Below are 17,203 nucleotides of genomic sequence, written 5' to 3'. Positions count from 1 at the left end.
AGTGTTGAGCACAGGAGAAGAAGAACCTCCCTTGTCCTACTGGCCACACAGTTCCTAATACAGAGGAGGATGCCATTGGCTCTCCTGGCCACCTGGGCACACTGCTGGCTCATGTTCAGCTACTATCTACCAGCACACCCAGGTCCCTTTCTTCCTGGCTGCTCTCCAGCCACTCTGTCCTGCAGCAGCACTGTGGGTACTGTTGACTCCACAGCCACTGGGCTGGAGCACATGGCCATAAAACATAAAATCAAGTACTGGGATCATTAAATGATTATATTTTAATCCCACCCCATTCACCTCCACCAAGCATGCACCATGGATCAAAGAATAAAATGTGCAATGCTAAGTGTTGTCAATGGATATTTTTAACAATTATTATTTTGAAGAAACTTTTTTTCTTCATTGATGCAATTGGTGTAGTGTGGCTCTGCTGCCCCAGCCTTTGCTCTGGAAGTAATCTAACTGAAACATGCCCTATGGCTAAAGGGAACTGGCAGGCTGGCACATCCACCCAGCAGAGCAGCTCTCTTTTCCCATGGCAGGTGCCAGGCAGGCTAGCTCAGCCATACCAACTCCTGCCTTTCACTGCTTTCCCACTTGTAATCAGGAGTCCTCCAGCTGCCTGATCTTACACTGCATTTTTGCAGGAAGCAGCACACAGAACTGGGGCTCCAGTCTTGTAAGGTTGCCTTCCAGGGAAAGCTGGGAAAAAAGCCTGTTGATGACAGATTCTGAGCTGGGCAGTGAGACAGCAAGACCAAAATCACAGAATATTAGAGGTTGGAAGGGACCTCCAGAGGTCATGACTTGAACCTCCCTTTAGCCAAAGCAGGATCTCCTAGGGTAGTTCACACAGGGATGCATCTAGGCGGGTTTTGAAAGTCTCCAGAGAAGGAGACTCTACAACCTCCCTGGGCAGCCTGGCCCAGTGCTCTGTCACCCTCACTGTAAAGAAGTTTCTCTTCATACTGAGTGAAGCCTTCTATGTTCCAGTTTATAGCCATTGCTCTTTGTCTTACTGCTGTGGACCACACTTGACACCCACCCCTCAGATATTTATACACATTGATGAGATCTCCTCTCAGTCTTCTCAAGACTAAACAGCCCCACGTCTCTCAGTTGCTCTCCATAGGGGAGATGCTCAAGTCCCCCAGTTATCCTCATGGCTCTCCGTTGGACTCTTTCTAGCAGATCCCTGTCTCTCTTGAACTGGGGAGCCAAAAACTTGACACAGTATTCCACGTGTGGTCTCACCAGGGCAGAGTAGAGGGTGAGAAGAACCTCCCTAAACCTGCTGGATGCACTTTTCTTGATGCACTCCAGAATGCCATTTGCTGTCTTGCCCACAAGGGCACATCGCTGGCCCCTGCAGAACTGGGAGTACATCAGGACTCCAAGATCTTTCTCCACAGAGATGCTTTCCAGCAGGGCAGCCCTCAAACTGTACTGGTGCCTGTTCTTACTCCTTCCCAGATTCAGGACCTTACACTTGTGCTTATTGAACTTCATGTGGTTGGCCTTTGTCCAGCACTCCACCCTGTCCAGGTCTCATTGGATGGCAGCATAGGCTGATGGGCTGTCAGCCACCACCCCCAGTCTTGCATCATCAGTGAATTTGCTGAGAGTACACTCAGTGCCCTCATCCAGGTCATTGATAAAGATTCTGAATGAAACTGGACCCAGTACTGATCCCTGGGGAACACCACTGGCTGTAAGCCTCCAACTTGACTCTGTGCCACTGATGACAACCCTCTGAACTCTACTGTGGAGCCAGTTTTCAATCCACCACAGATCAGCTGTCTGTGCCACATCTCCTGAGCTTGTCTACGAAGATATTGTGGGAGGCAATATCAAAAGCCTTTCTGGAGTCAAGGTATATGACATTCACTGCTTTTCCTTCAATTACCTATTTGGTCACAGTTTCATAGAAGGCTCTCAGATTAATCAAGCAACATCTTCCCTTGGTAAATCCATGTTGGCTACTCCTAGTAACTCTTTTCTTCCATATGGTTAGAGATGACCTCCAAAGTGAGCTGCTCCATCACCATTCTAGGGATGGAGGTGAAGCTGACTGGTCTTGTGCAAAAATGTTCCACTCCATGGCATCCCAATTTTTTATTGTATTCCACAGCCTGGAAATCACTGGGGCCAGAGGTGCCACCTGGGCACATGGCTGGCTCATGTTCAGCCTACTATCTACTGGCACCTGGGAATACTGGTAGAAAGTAGCTGAACATGAGCTGGCAGTGTGGCCAGGAGAGCCAATGGCATCCTCCTCTGTATTAGGAACAGTGTGGCCAGTAGGACAAGGGAGGTTCTTCTTCCCCTATACTTAGCACTGGTCAGGCCACACCTTGAGTCCTGTGTCCAGTTCTGGGCTCCTCAGTTCAAAAGAGATGCTGAGATACTGGAATGTGTCCAGAGAAGGGCATCAAAGCTGGTGAGAGGGCTGGAACACAGCCCTGTGAGGAGGGGCTGAGGGAGCTGGAATTGTTTAGTGTGGAGAAGAGGAGGCTCAGGGGTGACCTCATTGCTGTCTACAACTACCTGAAGGGAGGCTGTAGCCAGGTAGGGGTTGGTCTCTTCTGCCAGGCAACCAGCAATAGAACAAAGTGACATAGTCTCAAGTTGTGCCAGGGAAGGTATAGGCTGGATGTTAGGAGGAAGTTCTTGCCAGAGAGAGCGATTGGCATTGGAATGGGCTGCCCAGGGAGGTGGTGGAATCACTGTCCCTGGGAGTGTTCAAGCAAAGCCTGGCTGAGGCACTTAGTGCCATGGTCTACTTGATTGGTTAGGGCTGGAGGATAGGTTGGGCTGAATGATCTTGGAGGTCTCTTCCAACCTGGTTGATTCTATGATTCTATTCTATGATTCTGTGCTGACCAAGACCAACAGTTCAATTCACTCCTCTCAGAGGTGCTTCAAAGTTCTCCCTGACAGCATTTGCAGCCAATGTGCACATTTACAGGACTGCTTAGCAAATTGTAGCTGGGATTAGTAGCTTTGGGTTTTTATGAGAAATGGGTGTTTTACTGTAACACCACAAGGATCTAAGAGATCACAAGGATTGATTAAGTATTCCAGAGTAAATCTGGTAGTTGTGAAGTTCCCCATAAAGCATTTCTGAGCTACATGCAATACTAAAACCAGATTGAACATGATTGAGTTTCATCTCTGGAGCACATTTTCACTACAGTTTTTCTCTGTTGCTTCATGTTCACTGACCATGTAAGACTTTTATGTAAAGAATACATTACTGTGTGGGAAAGAGGAGGGGCATGGGCATCTGCCACTGCAGATGTCAAAGCCCTGTGACGTCCAAGATCCCCTGTTTTGATCACAGACAGTAATTGCTGAGGTATTGATGCCAACAAACTTGTTTCAAAGCTTTTTGGCAAGAAAGTGGCAGAATTCACCCTTGAAATACACAAGAACCACTTCTTTGACAATATAAGGACAGGATACTGTCTTAATGCTGCCATCTGTGTGCCCTGGTACTCAAGTCCCAGTACCCAGCACACAGCTGCTACTGCTGCCCTCCTCAGCAGCAGCTGAATACTGGGGCAAGAGCTTCCACTGACACAGGAGAGTATGTAGCTGTGATGCTCAGAGGAATAGCTGCACAGAAAAAAAAGCTTTTGTTTGGGGTATATTTCCAAGTAATCTGGCTTCCTAACTGCTTTCCATGCCTTGGCCTTCTTCCTTGGCCTTCAGCATTGTCATAGTCTGTGGGCCAAGTTCTTGACCCAGACACGGGTGACATGATAGAAAGGCACAGAATAAAGTCTTTTCCATCCCTAGTAGGACTTTTTGCTACATAAACTTTCATCTTTTTTTTCCACATAAGTGATGTGTAAGATAAAATCCTGGACTTTGAACACAGCATAGTGAAGCCCAACTTCTAGCCTCATTGCATAACAGTCTTTGACAGTACTTAAGAGTTTGAGGGCACCTAAACTTGAAATTTCCATTCTTCTCCAGAGTTAATGAAAGAGATACTATGAGTCCTTGTATCAAGGCAGTGAGTAGGTAAAAGTTAATATACAGGTCCTGTTAAGAAGTGCTTTTAAGGTCTGAACACTGCAGCATTATTAACCATTGACCTGACTCTCCTTCCTCATTGCATTTTTCACTGTGGTGGAACACTATGTTCCTCAATTGCAGTGACATTAAATTCTGGGACAGTGACCCACAGGCACTGGAGCCATCACTGCAGTGTCTGTGAAGCCTGGTGTGCAAAGGGATTACTTCATGCAGCAAGCTGAGGGCACTTTGCACTGAATAAGATTCTCCCTGTGGGGTTTAACATGTTTTCATTTCTGTGAGAGCACACACTTTTATCTGAGTTCCTTAACTTTTCTTAACGTTCTTTTTTAAACATTTTTAAGTGCCTACACTGTTTCAAAACAAACAAATGAAGCTTTTTGTGTTGCAGGTGAAATCTTTTCAGGTTGAGTGTCTCCTTTCTTGCCTGTTTGATTTTAGTAGTATGAGGATGGTGTGCAGGTTCAAAGGTAGCTTCCTTGTCACTTCTAATCCACCTTCAGGACAAATTTGCATGTATTTCAGTTTCAGATGTGGGCAGTCCTCCTGACTGAGCTGCCTTAAGTCACCCTCTCTACCACTGCATCCATCTTGAGTAAGTGTAGAAGAGTGAAACCTGCAAATAAGGGTTGGCCCAGCAGCTAGAGGACACCCCACATATCTCCAGATATTTAGGGATCAAGATAAGGAATTAGTTTTCCTTATCTTCATCAGTACTTGGCCGTGTTCTTGCAGGCACCTCTCCAGGATGCTGCTCCTTGAGGTAGTCCTTGAAGGACAGGACAGATGTCCCAAGCAGAAGTGAAACACCGTGGTTATGATTTGGTTTTGCTGCTGTGATGATAGATTAGTTAGAAATAGTTGTTAAATAGTGTGAACAGATTTGCTGGATTTTCAATATGTTTTGGTACTGAATGCTTGCAGTATTCCTCAAGGGAAGTGGTAGGGTTCTTAACTCACCCTGCCAGGCAAGGATCTTTATCTCCTGCAGGAAAAAAACGGTCCTGGCAATGAGTACATGGCCCAGAATGGGCTCTGTACCTAGGGTGGACTCCAGAGGTTACAGTTTGGTGATGTGTTGGCTGTCCTGTGTTAAAATGAGTTCCCAGTGCACTCATGAAAAAGGCTACCCTCAATCAGACAAGCAGACAGCACACTACCATCTTGCTTAGACAGCAAGGCTGGCACAGAAGCTACCAGCCTCCACTGGCAGGTAGGCATGTTAACTATGACATGTAACAATGGCTCACCAGTGCTAGCTCCAGTGACTGCTGTCTTTCAGAGAGGGCACAAAGTGGTGACCCAGCACTGGGGCAGGAGTGTGAGCATGCATGACCTGGGAGGTGCCACTAACGTGGTGGCAGGGGCCAAGGTCATTTTGCAGGTGTGGTGATCAGGGCATGCTGCCTCAACTTGTCTCCTTTGCCCCTGCAGCTCCGTGGCACAGCGTGGTGGCTTCCAGGTTTGCCCATTCTTCATTGGCCATGGCATTGGGTCGTATTTCCACGGGCACCCCGAGGTGTGGCACCATGGTAAGCGGCCCGCCGGCCAGGCCCGCCTCCCCCCGCGCTCACACCGACACCGCGGGAAGGGAAGGGAAGGGAAGGGAAGGGAAGGGAAGGGAAGGGAAGGGAAGGGAAGGGAAGGGAAGGGAAGGGAAGGGAAGGGAAGGGAAGGGAAGGGAAGGGAAGGGAAGGGAAGGGAAGGGAAGGGAAGGGAAGGGAAGGGAAGGGAAGGGAAGGGAAGGGAAGGGAAGGGAAGGGAAGGGAAGGGAAGGGAAGGGAAGGGAAGGGAAGGGAAGGGAAGGGAGTGCGGTAAAACACGTGGAGCTCCCCCCGCACCCGCGCACGCCGCCGGCCCCGGCGGGGCAGTCTTCCACGCTGGGAAGCTGGCGGGCAGCCTCGGCCCTCTTTACCGAGAGCTGCGTGACTATTTTTGAGGCCAAATCACAAGCTTAATGAAGTCATCTGGGTAGCTGGGGGCCCCCGGACTGCTGCCCCTGGCCCGCCGTATCCCGCGTATCCTTGCACTCCCCATCCCTCCCCCGGCCCAACCACGCCGGCAAAGTTTGTCACAGAGCAAACAAAAATCCCCGCTGAAACGTTAAACCTTAGGGCCCGGCGTGGAAGGAGTCTCCGTAGGGGAGGTCCCGCGGGGGCCGGGATGGGAGCGCTTTCGGCGGGTGCTGTGGTTCGCGGCGGGGATCGGCGTGTGCGGCACCTGCGAGCCGAAAAGGGGTTTCAGCCATTCCAGCCAAGTGCTGGTGGCGTTTACTCGAAGTAATAATAAACAAAAGGCCACAACTGCGTTTTTATTTTGTTTCGCAGCCAATGACAGCGATTTGCTAATGGAAGAAGGAATGGCGTTCACAGTAGGTTCGTAACGCTCTGCCCTGGCTTCCTTTTAAACAGTACACACAGAGCAGCCCAGGTCTGCCTCGCCTCTTTATTGAGGCACAGAAATGCCCATGCAGACAGGGCGATGTTTTACAACACTGACCCCTTAGGAACCATATTAGAGCATCATTTGTTTTAAAGGCGTTAAGCAACCAATTGAGTGAAATAACTTCCAAATTACAAGATTTAGAAAATTAAATGTTTATTATAAATCTTATTAAATGACATATTTGGCATCTATTTTTGGCAAGATGGAGACTCTGCAGGCAGACTTGGGCTGTGGAGGATGAGAAGGATGCAATGTCCCCCAAGCCATGATTTGCCAGCAAGCAGCCTGGTGACTCTTCTGTCATTTGCTGCCTTGCTAGAGCTGCTGTTTGGGTTTGGGGAGTGCAGCGCTGGTAACCAGTCAGAGCCTCACCGCGTAGACTGAGTGTGCTAAATACCAATCCTGGAGAGCTAACAGGGAAAGCCCTTTTTCTCACTGTGTGGCTAAATGGTGCATCAATTAGAGGGAAATAAGAAAATTGTTGTTTTGCTGGTTTAATGAACATTTTAAGCCTGGTTCAAAAATTCAAATATTTAAAACTATCTGCTGCTTGTAAGTGTGGTTAGTGCTTTGGTTGTTATCCACGGGATCTTAATTAAAGCTTGATTAAAATTTCCCACTTTTACAAAAGAGGAATGGGCACTTCCTACCTTGAGATTTCATCATCTTCTTTAGTTCATGTTTTAGTGCTGCAAGAGAGTGCTGGCCCAGGAAGGACAGGACCTGTTCAGAAAGGGAGCTACCTGCTGGGACACCCCCAACCTTGCTTTCTTGCTTCACAGTCCACATGGGATTGCAACTAGAATGCATTTTGTTTTTCTTACTGCAGAGCCAATAATAATGGAAGGATCCCCTGAATTTAAGATTCTGACGGATAAATGGACTGCAATTTCTGTAGACAATAAAAGGTGCCCGATTTTATTTTTTGGTCTTTCATAAACCGTGAAGCTGATCCCTGACAGATGGAACAAAACCAAACAAAACCAAGTGAGTTTAAGTGTGGAGGATGCATTGACCCCTAATAACTGCTAAATGTGCATTTCAGATCAGCACAGTTTGAACATACCATTGTGATTACATCAGAGGGAGCAGAAATCCTCTCTAAACTGGTGGAAGAAACCTGAAGATGGAGCAAGGAGCAGAGGCACCTGCTGTACTTCTGGGATTTCAAGTTTCACTCAAGACAGAGGAGGTTTCTATGTCTGTGAGCAATGGGTGCTGCGTAAGTTGCTGTAGGGGAGACAACAAGCAGCTTGAGGGTTTGGCTCTTAACATAGTCCTTTCTGAATTTTATCTGGTGAGTATTTAATAAAAGACTCATGTCTTGTTTGTGTCTGGAAGCAGCCAGGCACAGCCCGCAAGTGCAAAGGGTTTGGGTTATTTAGGGTAAGGAGCAGAGAGACAGTCTTCTCTCTTCCAAATCCTATCTGGGACAAACATATATCAGATGACACAGCCTCTGTGCAGCTGAGAGAACAGAGGAACATAGCATTTTCCCTTTATATCTGAGCTATAGGGTCAATTTGTCTTCAGTGTGATTAGCACAGTGATGTTTCCCAGGCTGAAACTTCTATCAGGATGGAAAAAAGTTTCCCAGAGGTGGCAGGCAGAGACAGCAGGCTCTTCCCCCACAGCCTTCCTAGCAGCAGTACTCCTGTGTCCTGCCCTGGATAATTTCTCTTGACACAACATTAAAAAAAAAAAAAAAGTGATTAAAAATTAGATGCAAAGCACACATCCCAAGAGAACTTGGGATCTGTGATTGTCCCAGTTGAAGAATTAGCCACTCTGGGGTCATAGGTGCTCTGTGGTGCCCGTTGGTAGTTAAAGGAGAGGTGCTCTGCAGTTTAGGCATTTAACAGAAATGGAGAATTTTGTGGTCTGGAGGATGAGTCCTGGCTTCTCAAAGTTTGAAACTCATGGTCTCTGTGAGCTATGAGTACCTCTCTGCCTTGTGATCACCTCACTCCTCTCCCGGGCTTGCTGGGGTTGGCAGCTTTCCTTTGCAACTCCTCAGTTGCTGACCCACTGTTGGGATGGATGGGTCCAGCCTTGGTACTTAGAGACAACTGGAGTAGCACCCAGATCTGTGAAATGCAGGGTAGCCTTGGAGAAAAACAAGTGACATCCAGGAGTGCCCCAGACCCGCAGCAATGTGGGTTTGTAGACAGATGCGATCCTGTGCCGAGGAGGGGCCAGTTGCAGGCGTCCGGGACCACTCGGCACCGGCATCCTCAGTGATACAGGACAGGAATAAGCCGCCGCCTCGCTCTGATGTTTGTTTTCACTCGAGTACAACGTGCTGCCAGTTCTAATCGTGTCTAACAACATGTTTTTAAAAAGCAGGAACCCCCTAGAGCACAGCGAAAACCGCGGGGCAGCCACTCAGCTCCGTCTTCCCTGAGAGGAGCTCAGAAGGCCTGAAAACAACCCGCGCAGCCAAGTTCACTGGTGCGACAGGGTTAAAGAGCGGGGGACAGCAGCCCAGGGACACCAACCCTACTCGGGAGGTGGGGGAAGGGAGATGTATTTTGTTCCCTAAGACCCTGCCGCCCAGCCGCACTGCCTCCGTCGAAGGGGACTGGGAGCAATTTGGGGTCCCGCACATCTCGGGGGAACAGCGAGTCAGCCTCCTGGCTTTTTTGGCGGTGCCGGGAACCCCTGGATTGCACTGCAGATGCTAAACTGCTCCCAGTTCCTTAGCCCTCCGCCAGCCTCCAGTTCCAGCGCGAGTGGTGAGGGGATACAGGGCAGAGCAGGGAATCACCCTCCCCTCAGCAGCCCGGAGCAAGGCGATTGCTGGCATCTTCTTATAGGTCTCCTCTGAGGTAGCGTCGGTGACTACTATGGGACTGCGGGTTTTACCGGCCGCTGCGGAGCCCTGGCAGTGATGGCGTAAGTTTGTAATCCTAATTATGAACGAGACTAAAGAGATGCCTCCTCTGCTGCGCGAGAACAGCCAGCGAGCGCCTCGCACAAGCCCTTCAAGCAAGAGGTCTTGAAAAGAATACAGGATGAGACCCCCGACGGGACCTATCGCCTTCCCGGAGTTGGGTCGTGCTGCGGCCCCTCTGCGCCTGCCGAAGCCGCGTTGCATGGGGCAGGGATTGCGCGGAGGGGCAGCTGCGGCCCTGCGCCAGAAGGACGAGCGTGAACATAAGTGCAGTGTCCGGCCTACGGGGATTTAGCGAGGCCGGCGGTATTGTGGCTCGCCCCGGGACTGCCTGCGCCCAGCAGACCGGCAGACCCGACGAGCTCCGAGCAGTCTCCACCCCCCCCGCAAAAGTTGCCAGAGCTGCGGGGAAGCCCGTCCCCTCCTCAGACAAGCGCGCAGACCCGGCTCGGATGGTCACTTACATGGCCCGGGCGGCGGAGCTGGAGCTGAAGGAGTCCGTGCGGGGACACACCGCCACCGCCCCTGCCCGCGCCCAGCCGCCGCGGTTTGGGGAAAAATTACCGCTTATTGAGCAAAACAACAAAAACAACAAGGCGGGAGTGGGAGGTGGGGGAAGGGGAAAGTAAAAGAGGCGTTAGGAAATGGGCAATTAAACCCGACAGAGACACTAATGAATGGGGGGGGGGAGGGTTTGTGAGGGGGGGAGAGGGGGCGGTGGTATGTCTAAAGACCAGGGGCGGAGGGGCTCGGTCTTGTCAGCTTCGCACATGAGCATGTTCCTTACAGGACTCTCGCTACCGAAGGAGCCCGAGCACCGTGCGGGCACGGCCGGGGATGCCCCAACCCCGCTACCGAGGGTGCCTGCCGCCGCCGGCGGGGTACGGCAGACGGCAGGTCGGAAATGACACCTCGCGCAACATCAGCGCCGCGATTTGTTTTGAATGTTCACTTTTACTGGTGTTCTCCCTTTGCCAAAACGTGCTTGATTACAGAGATGCGGTGCCGTGATAACTGCGTACCCTAGACAGCTTAGGTATAACCGGGAAAGTTCAGACCAGGCCAGATCAAATCCCAGGCTGCTTAGTGCTGGAAGGCTGCATGTTGCTATTAGTGTTAAATATATGGCTAATTATGCGTATGAAAATTAAACATCAGTGTTATGCTAATGGGGCCGCCTTCAGCTGTGGATCAGAGCACTTGAGACTAGCATTTAATCAAATGAATCAGTAACTAATACATCTGCACGTGTGAACTTTCACAAGATCGTTTTCCTGTTACAGTCACACCGCTGAATTATGAAAGAAATAATTACCAACACTTTCTAATTATCTAACAAAGTAATTTGGGATTCATCGTGGGCTTTCTGGGGAGGATCTCCCAAGTCCCACCTCATTTACCGCTTACGCGCGCGGAAGTCTTCATTTTAAGTTCAAATGCGCCGTTTGGCCCGTTCAGGGCGATTTTTGTTTCGTTGGGTTTGGGGGCTTCTTGTTGTTTGGTTGTTAGGATTTTTTTTCCCTCTTTATCAGCAATAGCGGCAATAACCGGGCGGCGCTGGGACCCGCGGGCCGGAGCAGTGAGCCCCTGCGAGCCCGCGGAGTGTGCGAGGCCGGGCAGGCGGGGGCGGCCCGCATTGCTTGCCGGAATGGGGCGTGGAGCAGGGCCCGCACGGCGGACCAGCACCCCGGGAGCCCGCCGGGGCCAACGGCGGGTGGCTGCCAACCCCACCGCTCCGCTTGCGCGCGAAGGGGCGGAGGGAAAGGGCGGAGAGAGGTGCACTGCCTCCTGCCAAGCGCCATCTCGCTGCCTTTCCTGGCCGGCGGCAGGAACGGGAGGCCCTCGATGGGGCCCAGGCGGCCTCCCCAGCCGGGGAGCGGAACGGGGCCGGGGAGCCGGCAGAGCGGGTCAGAGGCCGCGAAGCGGTGCCGGCGGTGCCGTCGGGGCGTGCGGCCGGCGCTCGGGGACGCGCGGCGCTGCCAGTCCGGCTCTCCGCGCTCACCAGGGTCCGGGCTAGCCCAGAGCGCCTTTGACCAATCCAAAGCGATTATGCAAGACGGCGGACCAATCAGCTCCGCCAGCTCATGAATATTCATAGACTTGGCTGAGTCAAAGCTTTTAGGCGAGTTTGTGTAGATCTACAGCATCATGCTTAGACTTTTCAAAGAGACAAACTCCATTTTCTTATGAATGGAAAGTGAAAAACCCTGTTCCGCTTAAATTGGGTTCTTTCCTGTCCTGAGAAACACAACAGACCCCAAAAAGGCAAGCTGAAGAGAGAACACACACACAGACCAAGCGACAAGAAATGACCATGACTACCATGCCAGAGAGTCTAAATAGCCCCGTCTCAGGGAAGGCTGTTTTTATGGAGTTTGGGCCGCCCAGCCAGCAAATGTCTCCTTCTCCCATGTCCCACGGACACTATTCCATGCACTGTTTACACTCCGCGGGCCACTCTCAGCCTGACAGCTCGTACAGCACAGCTTCGTCCTTCTCCCGACCGTTGGGCTACCCCTATGTGAACTCGGTCAGCAGCCACTCGACCAACCCCTACATCAGTTCAGTGCAGTCCTACCCCAACAGCTCCAGCCTGACTCAGACCCGGTTAGAGGAGACAGGTAGGTGCACTCGGCTTTGGGAAGCTGGGGGAGGGAGGGGAGGGAAGGAAAGGAGGGAAGGAAAGAAGGGAAGGAGGGGGCTTGTGTGGAGAAAAAAATGTATCGGGGGGGAAATTAAATTACAAAATATTAGTCAGGAGAGACTGAGGATCACAGGGGAGCAGTACACAGAGCACACAATGCCTGGCTGAAAAATAAATCAGCCCAGATGTGCACGTATTAGTCTTCGTAATTATTTATTGCGTAGCACTATAAACAATGTATGCAATTAAGGGTAATTAAACCTAAACTGCAGCTTGTAAAAATAGCAAACTTTCTCTGGGAAGAAGCCTGGGCTGCTATAATCGCCCGCAGCCTTTGTTAGCGTTACTCGAGCTTCACTTTTCTTCCTTCTCATTATTGTTATTGTTGATGTTGCTGCTGTATTGTTGCTCTCGCTGCTGCTATTGCTGCTGTTATTATTATTTGTTCTGCATCGTTTGTTTGTAGGGGCCGAATCGGAGAAAAGCACTGTGGTAGAAGGAGGGGAAGTTCGCTTTAATGGGAAAGGGAAAAAAATCCGCAAACCCAGAACTATTTATTCCAGTTTGCAGCTGCAGGCTTTGAACAGGAGGTTCCAACAAACTCAGTACCTGGCTCTCCCAGAAAGAGCCGAGCTCGCAGCATCTCTGGGACTCACTCAGACCCAGGTATAGCTCCCACTAAGGCGACCCCTCTCCTATGTCCCCTCTCTATCCCCAGTGCCGGCGTGGAAGATCCCACGCACGCTGCAGACGGGTCGCAGCCTCAGGCAACGGGTCACTTGCGACGCCCACCTTGCCGCGGTGTTGCAGCCGGTGCCGAGGGACCGTGAGGCCTTCGCGGCACCGGCAGTGCCTCCGCGGCGGGGCAGGCATGTGTGGGGATTGTTATCGGGCATTTTGGAACACAAAATAGCAATGGACACAGCAGCCGCGGGGAGGATAATGGGAAGAAGCTGGGAGGCCGCTGGATGGAGGGGTCCGTCGGACCCCGAGGGAGAAAGTGAGAATGCTGGATCATACTGAGGGATGCTGAGCTCTGCTCTGTTCCCACTGCAGGTGAAGATTTGGTTTCAGAACAAGCGCTCCAAATTCAAGAAGCTGATGAAGCAAGGAGGGGCCGCTCTGGAGAGCAGCGCTTTAACCAACGGCAGGGCTCTTTCGGGCAGCTCGCCACCGGTGCCCCCGGTGTGGAATACCACCTCCGCATCCGGTAAGGCCTCGTCGGGAACCCCGGGCACCTACATCCCCAGCTACACGTCGTGGTATCCTTCGGCCCACCAAGAAGCAATGCAGCAGCCGCAGCTTATGTGATTATAAACCCTTTTTCCCCTACCGCAAGCACTACCAATCACGAAAATAATTGAAATTATTACGGGAAAAAACGCAAAACAAAACCAACAACAAACAAAACCCAAACAGACAAACAAAAAAGGGAATTAAAGATTTTTTTTTTTTTAAAGGGGGAGGGAGGGGGGAAAGGAGAGCGAGGGAAAGAGAGGAGAGAGAAAAATCCACAAAGAAACTCAAGCGTACAAACGAACAGGAGGTCTCTTGCCCATCCAGCCATTAGGACGCTGCACTGTAGCTCGGTGCAGGAGAGCACAGATGTGATGCGGGCCAGTTCCCACCACTGACAGCTGACGGAGCGGCCCCGAGCACCGCACAACAGCCTGGGAGCAGAGCGAGCGCCGGCCGCGGCTTTGTGGGACAATCAGAGAAAGATGTTTGTGGGGGGGAAAGCCCTCTCCTCTGTCCTATCTGTCTGTGTCTGTTGAAATGTAGGTCATTTATTTACCACACGGACCTGAGGGTCTCTTCAATTGCAAAGAGAAAGGAAGCTGTACAATTTCCAGAGCTTCTTTCCCTCGACGTTTTCTGTATCTTTCACTCTCCATCTATATATTTTTGGTTGGTTGTTAAAAGGGGAAAACAGGGGTTTTATTTATTGATTTGAATTACCACTACGAGAATGCTAGAGACAAACGGACAATCCGACTTGAGTGCACTGTTCGGACGCGCAGATTACTTTAAACAAAACCACACACTGTCCCCCGTCCGCGGCTCCCCTCCTCCCCCAGTAAATCACCGCAACAGAAGAATGCGATTTTTAACTTTTACGATAACTTTTATACTTCGCTGATGTGGAGAGGTTTGTTCCGAATGATTTGCATTTCTCGCGTATTAAACAAAGGAAATAAATGCACATCGTTTGGTACTGTAAAGTGGAATAGCAGCAGCTGCCGAGCGCTTTGCTGAAGTGAGGCAAGGCGGGGAGGACGGAACGAGAGCCACGACGGCGGCGGCGGGGTAGGACCCGCCGGGCGGGCGCAGCGCCGGCGAAGCTTCCCGCGGAAAGCCAGTCTGAAGTCGAAATGCACAAACCGACGTGCAGGAGCTACTCTCTGTACATATTTTATTCTTTATTATTATTATTATTATTATTATTATTATTATTATTATTATTGTTCTGTAAACATGTTGCACAAATTTAGCCTTTTTTTAATTATTATTTCCGTTCTGTTTCGTGTGGCTGTAAAACATGATGCTTTGTGTACTGAGATCTTGACATTTTACTTGTGACACTCGGAAGATGTGATAAACTGAGTTCGGCTGTGTTTAGTGTTCTATATGTCAAAGTTTAGTTTTATATTGAGAATGTTAACTTATTGCTTTGTATCTGGGGGAAAAAAAAAAAACAACAAAACAAAACAAAAATCACAAATCTTTGTATATAAGTTATAAAGTTTCTTTGAGACAGTAAAATTATGGTTTGGAAAAAGAGACACGTGTGCTTCCTGTCTGGTAGCGCGGCCAGGAGCGGGGCCCGGGACAGGCTACATGGTCCTTGGCGGGACGGCGGTGGCCGTAACCAGGAGGCAAGGAAAGAAAAGGAGGCGGCGCGGTTTTAGGGCCAGTCCGCTTTCCCCCAGTGTGCCCGGCCGAGCCCATCCCTGCAGCAGCGAACACCGCGATACGCGGCAGCACACCCCGCGGAGGGGCGGCTAAAGGCCGGGGAGGACCCGGGAACAGGTCGGAGGCAGGAACGGGGGGATGCGGATCCGCCGGCACAGCCTCGACCCCGACAGCTGGGCCGGCGGCCTGGACCGCGCATCCCCTCAGCGGTGGAGCCGTCGCGGTGCCGCCACGGTGCCGCCTCGGCTACTATAGCGCCAGGGTCGGCCGGGCCCGCTCCCTGGGCAGCCCAGCGCCCGGCACGGCCCGCAGCTACTCTTCGGAGGCAGAATGGAGGGGTTGGCCCACTGGCCGTGCGCGGCTCTGCGCGAAGATTCGCGGTGAAGTGGTTGAGCAGACCCTCTGAGGCAATGCTCGTCTGCCCCGAGATACGCACCCGCTCCACAGTGCGCGGCGCGGGCGCGCAGCCGACGAGCTGCAGCACAGCATCTCTCTGAGCGCGCAGAAGCGGCGCGACGGCCCGCGGAGGTGCCGGATCCAGCCCGAAAAGCACTTCCTAGCTCTGTAATTCCCCCGGTGCCACGACCCAAGGCAGATCCCCAGCCGCCCGAAGCTCCGTGCAGAGGGGGAGCGGAGAGGCCCCGCAGCGCCCCGGGACCCTAGCAGCTCTTTCGACAGCTGAGCCAGAGACCAAACGCCTTTTATCGGACAGGAATTAGGTGGTCAAGCAGCTCGGAGAGCTTTAAAGATATATTAGCTCCTCCTAATTCAATAACGTCTTACGAACAGTTCAAATAGAGAAATTATTAGTTTTCTCACAGCGAGGCGGTCTTGAGTTAGAGTCTACTGTAATTGTATATTTGAAAATGTTAATCTCAGTACAGGCCTAATTAATTCTGCCTTGTTGCTGACAAGTAGTTCATCAAATATCTGATTCGAAGATTTTCATAATGAGGATATTAATTAAACTATGAATAATCCAAAGGTGCTTATATTGAAACAATACCTCATTACAATGATTAAGTCCTGATTTCGAATATTATACCTTTAACAATTGTCACCCTGCAAACACAACCTTATGGATGAGCCTGTAAATGGCAAAATGTAATTTTGGGATATATTTTTTCCTTGTTGGGGGAAAAAAAAAAAGTGCCCCTCATTTTCAAACACTTCTGAAATAGGTTACACACAGCTTAATGATGATCAAAATGACTCTTTTCTGCAAAAAAAGACCCCAAAGTGCGCGTACAGCTGCAAACCCAAGAGGGTCAGCATCATTTCACTGTATTCTCTTCTTGATTACAAGCCGAGCCCATCAAACACAACATAATTACAGTAATTTCAGGTTTATTTATTCTAATGCAGTTTCCCCATCTCTCTGGTAATTATGAGCAATTTTTTCGCCCAGGGAATCTTTTTGCATTAACAAAAGAGATAACGCACTGAAAGCCAAATTTGCTGTGCATTGAGAAAAGCGAAGAAAAAAAAATAAAATAGGTGCGAGCTGCCATCTCTGCAATTCTCCTATATTGGAGCTCTGCAAATTGCTTGCAGGTGTATGGAGCAGAGCTGTCAATAGGAAGGGGCTTCCAAATTAGCAAATGCACAATGTTGAAGTAATGAAGACAGACTTAGCAAAATTGCCAAACAACAGATACCTCTTTAATATCTTCTACCCAAAAATAAAAAAAGGAGAGGGGGGGGGGATCTCTTTGGAGTATCCCTGCGAACCCCCTTGAATGGCTTGGGATGTTGTACATGTGTCAATCTAATTGCAGAGCACAGAGCGGCCACTGAAACTACAAAGGGGAAAAAAAAATCAAATATCAGAGCCCAAGACCGTTTGCATTCGGCGTTTGCTCCTTTCGTGTGACAGAGGGGGACAAGCAGTCCTCGCATCTGCCCTCTCCGATCTCCCCGCCGCCGGCCGCCTGCCCCGCTCCCGACACCGCCGACGCTCTCGCGCTGGTCAAAAAGTGCCATGTGTCCCCTCAGCCGATGCCCTCTCCTCCCGCCTCCAGGTTGGGAACCGAGCGGTAACTGTCCCCTTTCCAAGAAACTAACAAGCGCACACCGCAAAACCACCGTCGAAAACAAGCGCGCCCCGCCGTCAGCAGCCCCCGGCCCCCGCGGAAGCCCAGGACGGCCAGTTCCCCCTCTCCCCCTCGGCGCTGCTCCACCTGCGCAGCGCTCCGCTGCTCGGCCCGAGGGATGCCCCGGCGCGGCTGTGCGCGGTGTCCCCGGCGCCCCTCTCCCTTCCC

General features: G+C 50.9%; 2 protein-coding genes across 4 annotated transcripts in view; both read left to right on the top strand.

Moving 5' to 3' along the window:
- METAP1D (methionyl aminopeptidase type 1D, mitochondrial) overlaps positions 1–7,853 on the top strand; it is a 54,944-nt gene extending 47,091 nt beyond the window's left edge. For all 3 annotated transcript variants that reach the window (XM_064162788.1, XM_064162778.1, XM_064162798.1), the window contains 4 exons: positions 5,482–5,579; positions 6,375–6,422; positions 7,322–7,400; positions 7,538–7,853. In XM_064162788.1, coding sequence (XP_064018858.1) covers positions 5,482–5,579; positions 6,375–6,422; positions 7,322–7,400; positions 7,538–7,616 — 304 coding nt within the window. In that variant the 3' untranslated portion in view covers positions 7,617–7,853. The remainder of the gene's footprint in view (positions 1–5,481; positions 5,580–6,374; positions 6,423–7,321; positions 7,401–7,537) is intronic.
- Positions 7,854–10,901: 3,048 nt separating this feature from the next.
- DLX1 (distal-less homeobox 1) lies at positions 10,902–14,810 on the top strand. Its single transcript, XM_064162808.1, has 3 exons — positions 10,902–12,006; positions 12,496–12,695; positions 13,086–14,810. The coding sequence occupies exons 1-3, from the start codon at positions 11,694–11,696 to the stop codon at positions 13,338–13,340; spliced, it is 768 nt and encodes a 255-aa protein (XP_064018878.1). The 5' UTR covers positions 10,902–11,693; the 3' UTR covers positions 13,341–14,810.
- The last annotated feature ends 2,393 nt before the right edge of the window (positions 14,811–17,203 follow it).

This window comes from Pogoniulus pusillus, chromosome 2, assembly GCF_015220805.1.
Source record: "Pogoniulus pusillus isolate bPogPus1 chromosome 2, bPogPus1.pri, whole genome shotgun sequence".
In the NCBI taxonomy this organism is placed as follows: Eukaryota; Metazoa; Chordata; class Aves; order Piciformes; family Lybiidae; genus Pogoniulus; species Pogoniulus pusillus.
The sequence above is the reverse complement of the archived record's forward strand: the minus strand, read 5'-3'. Positions and strand labels throughout refer to the sequence as shown.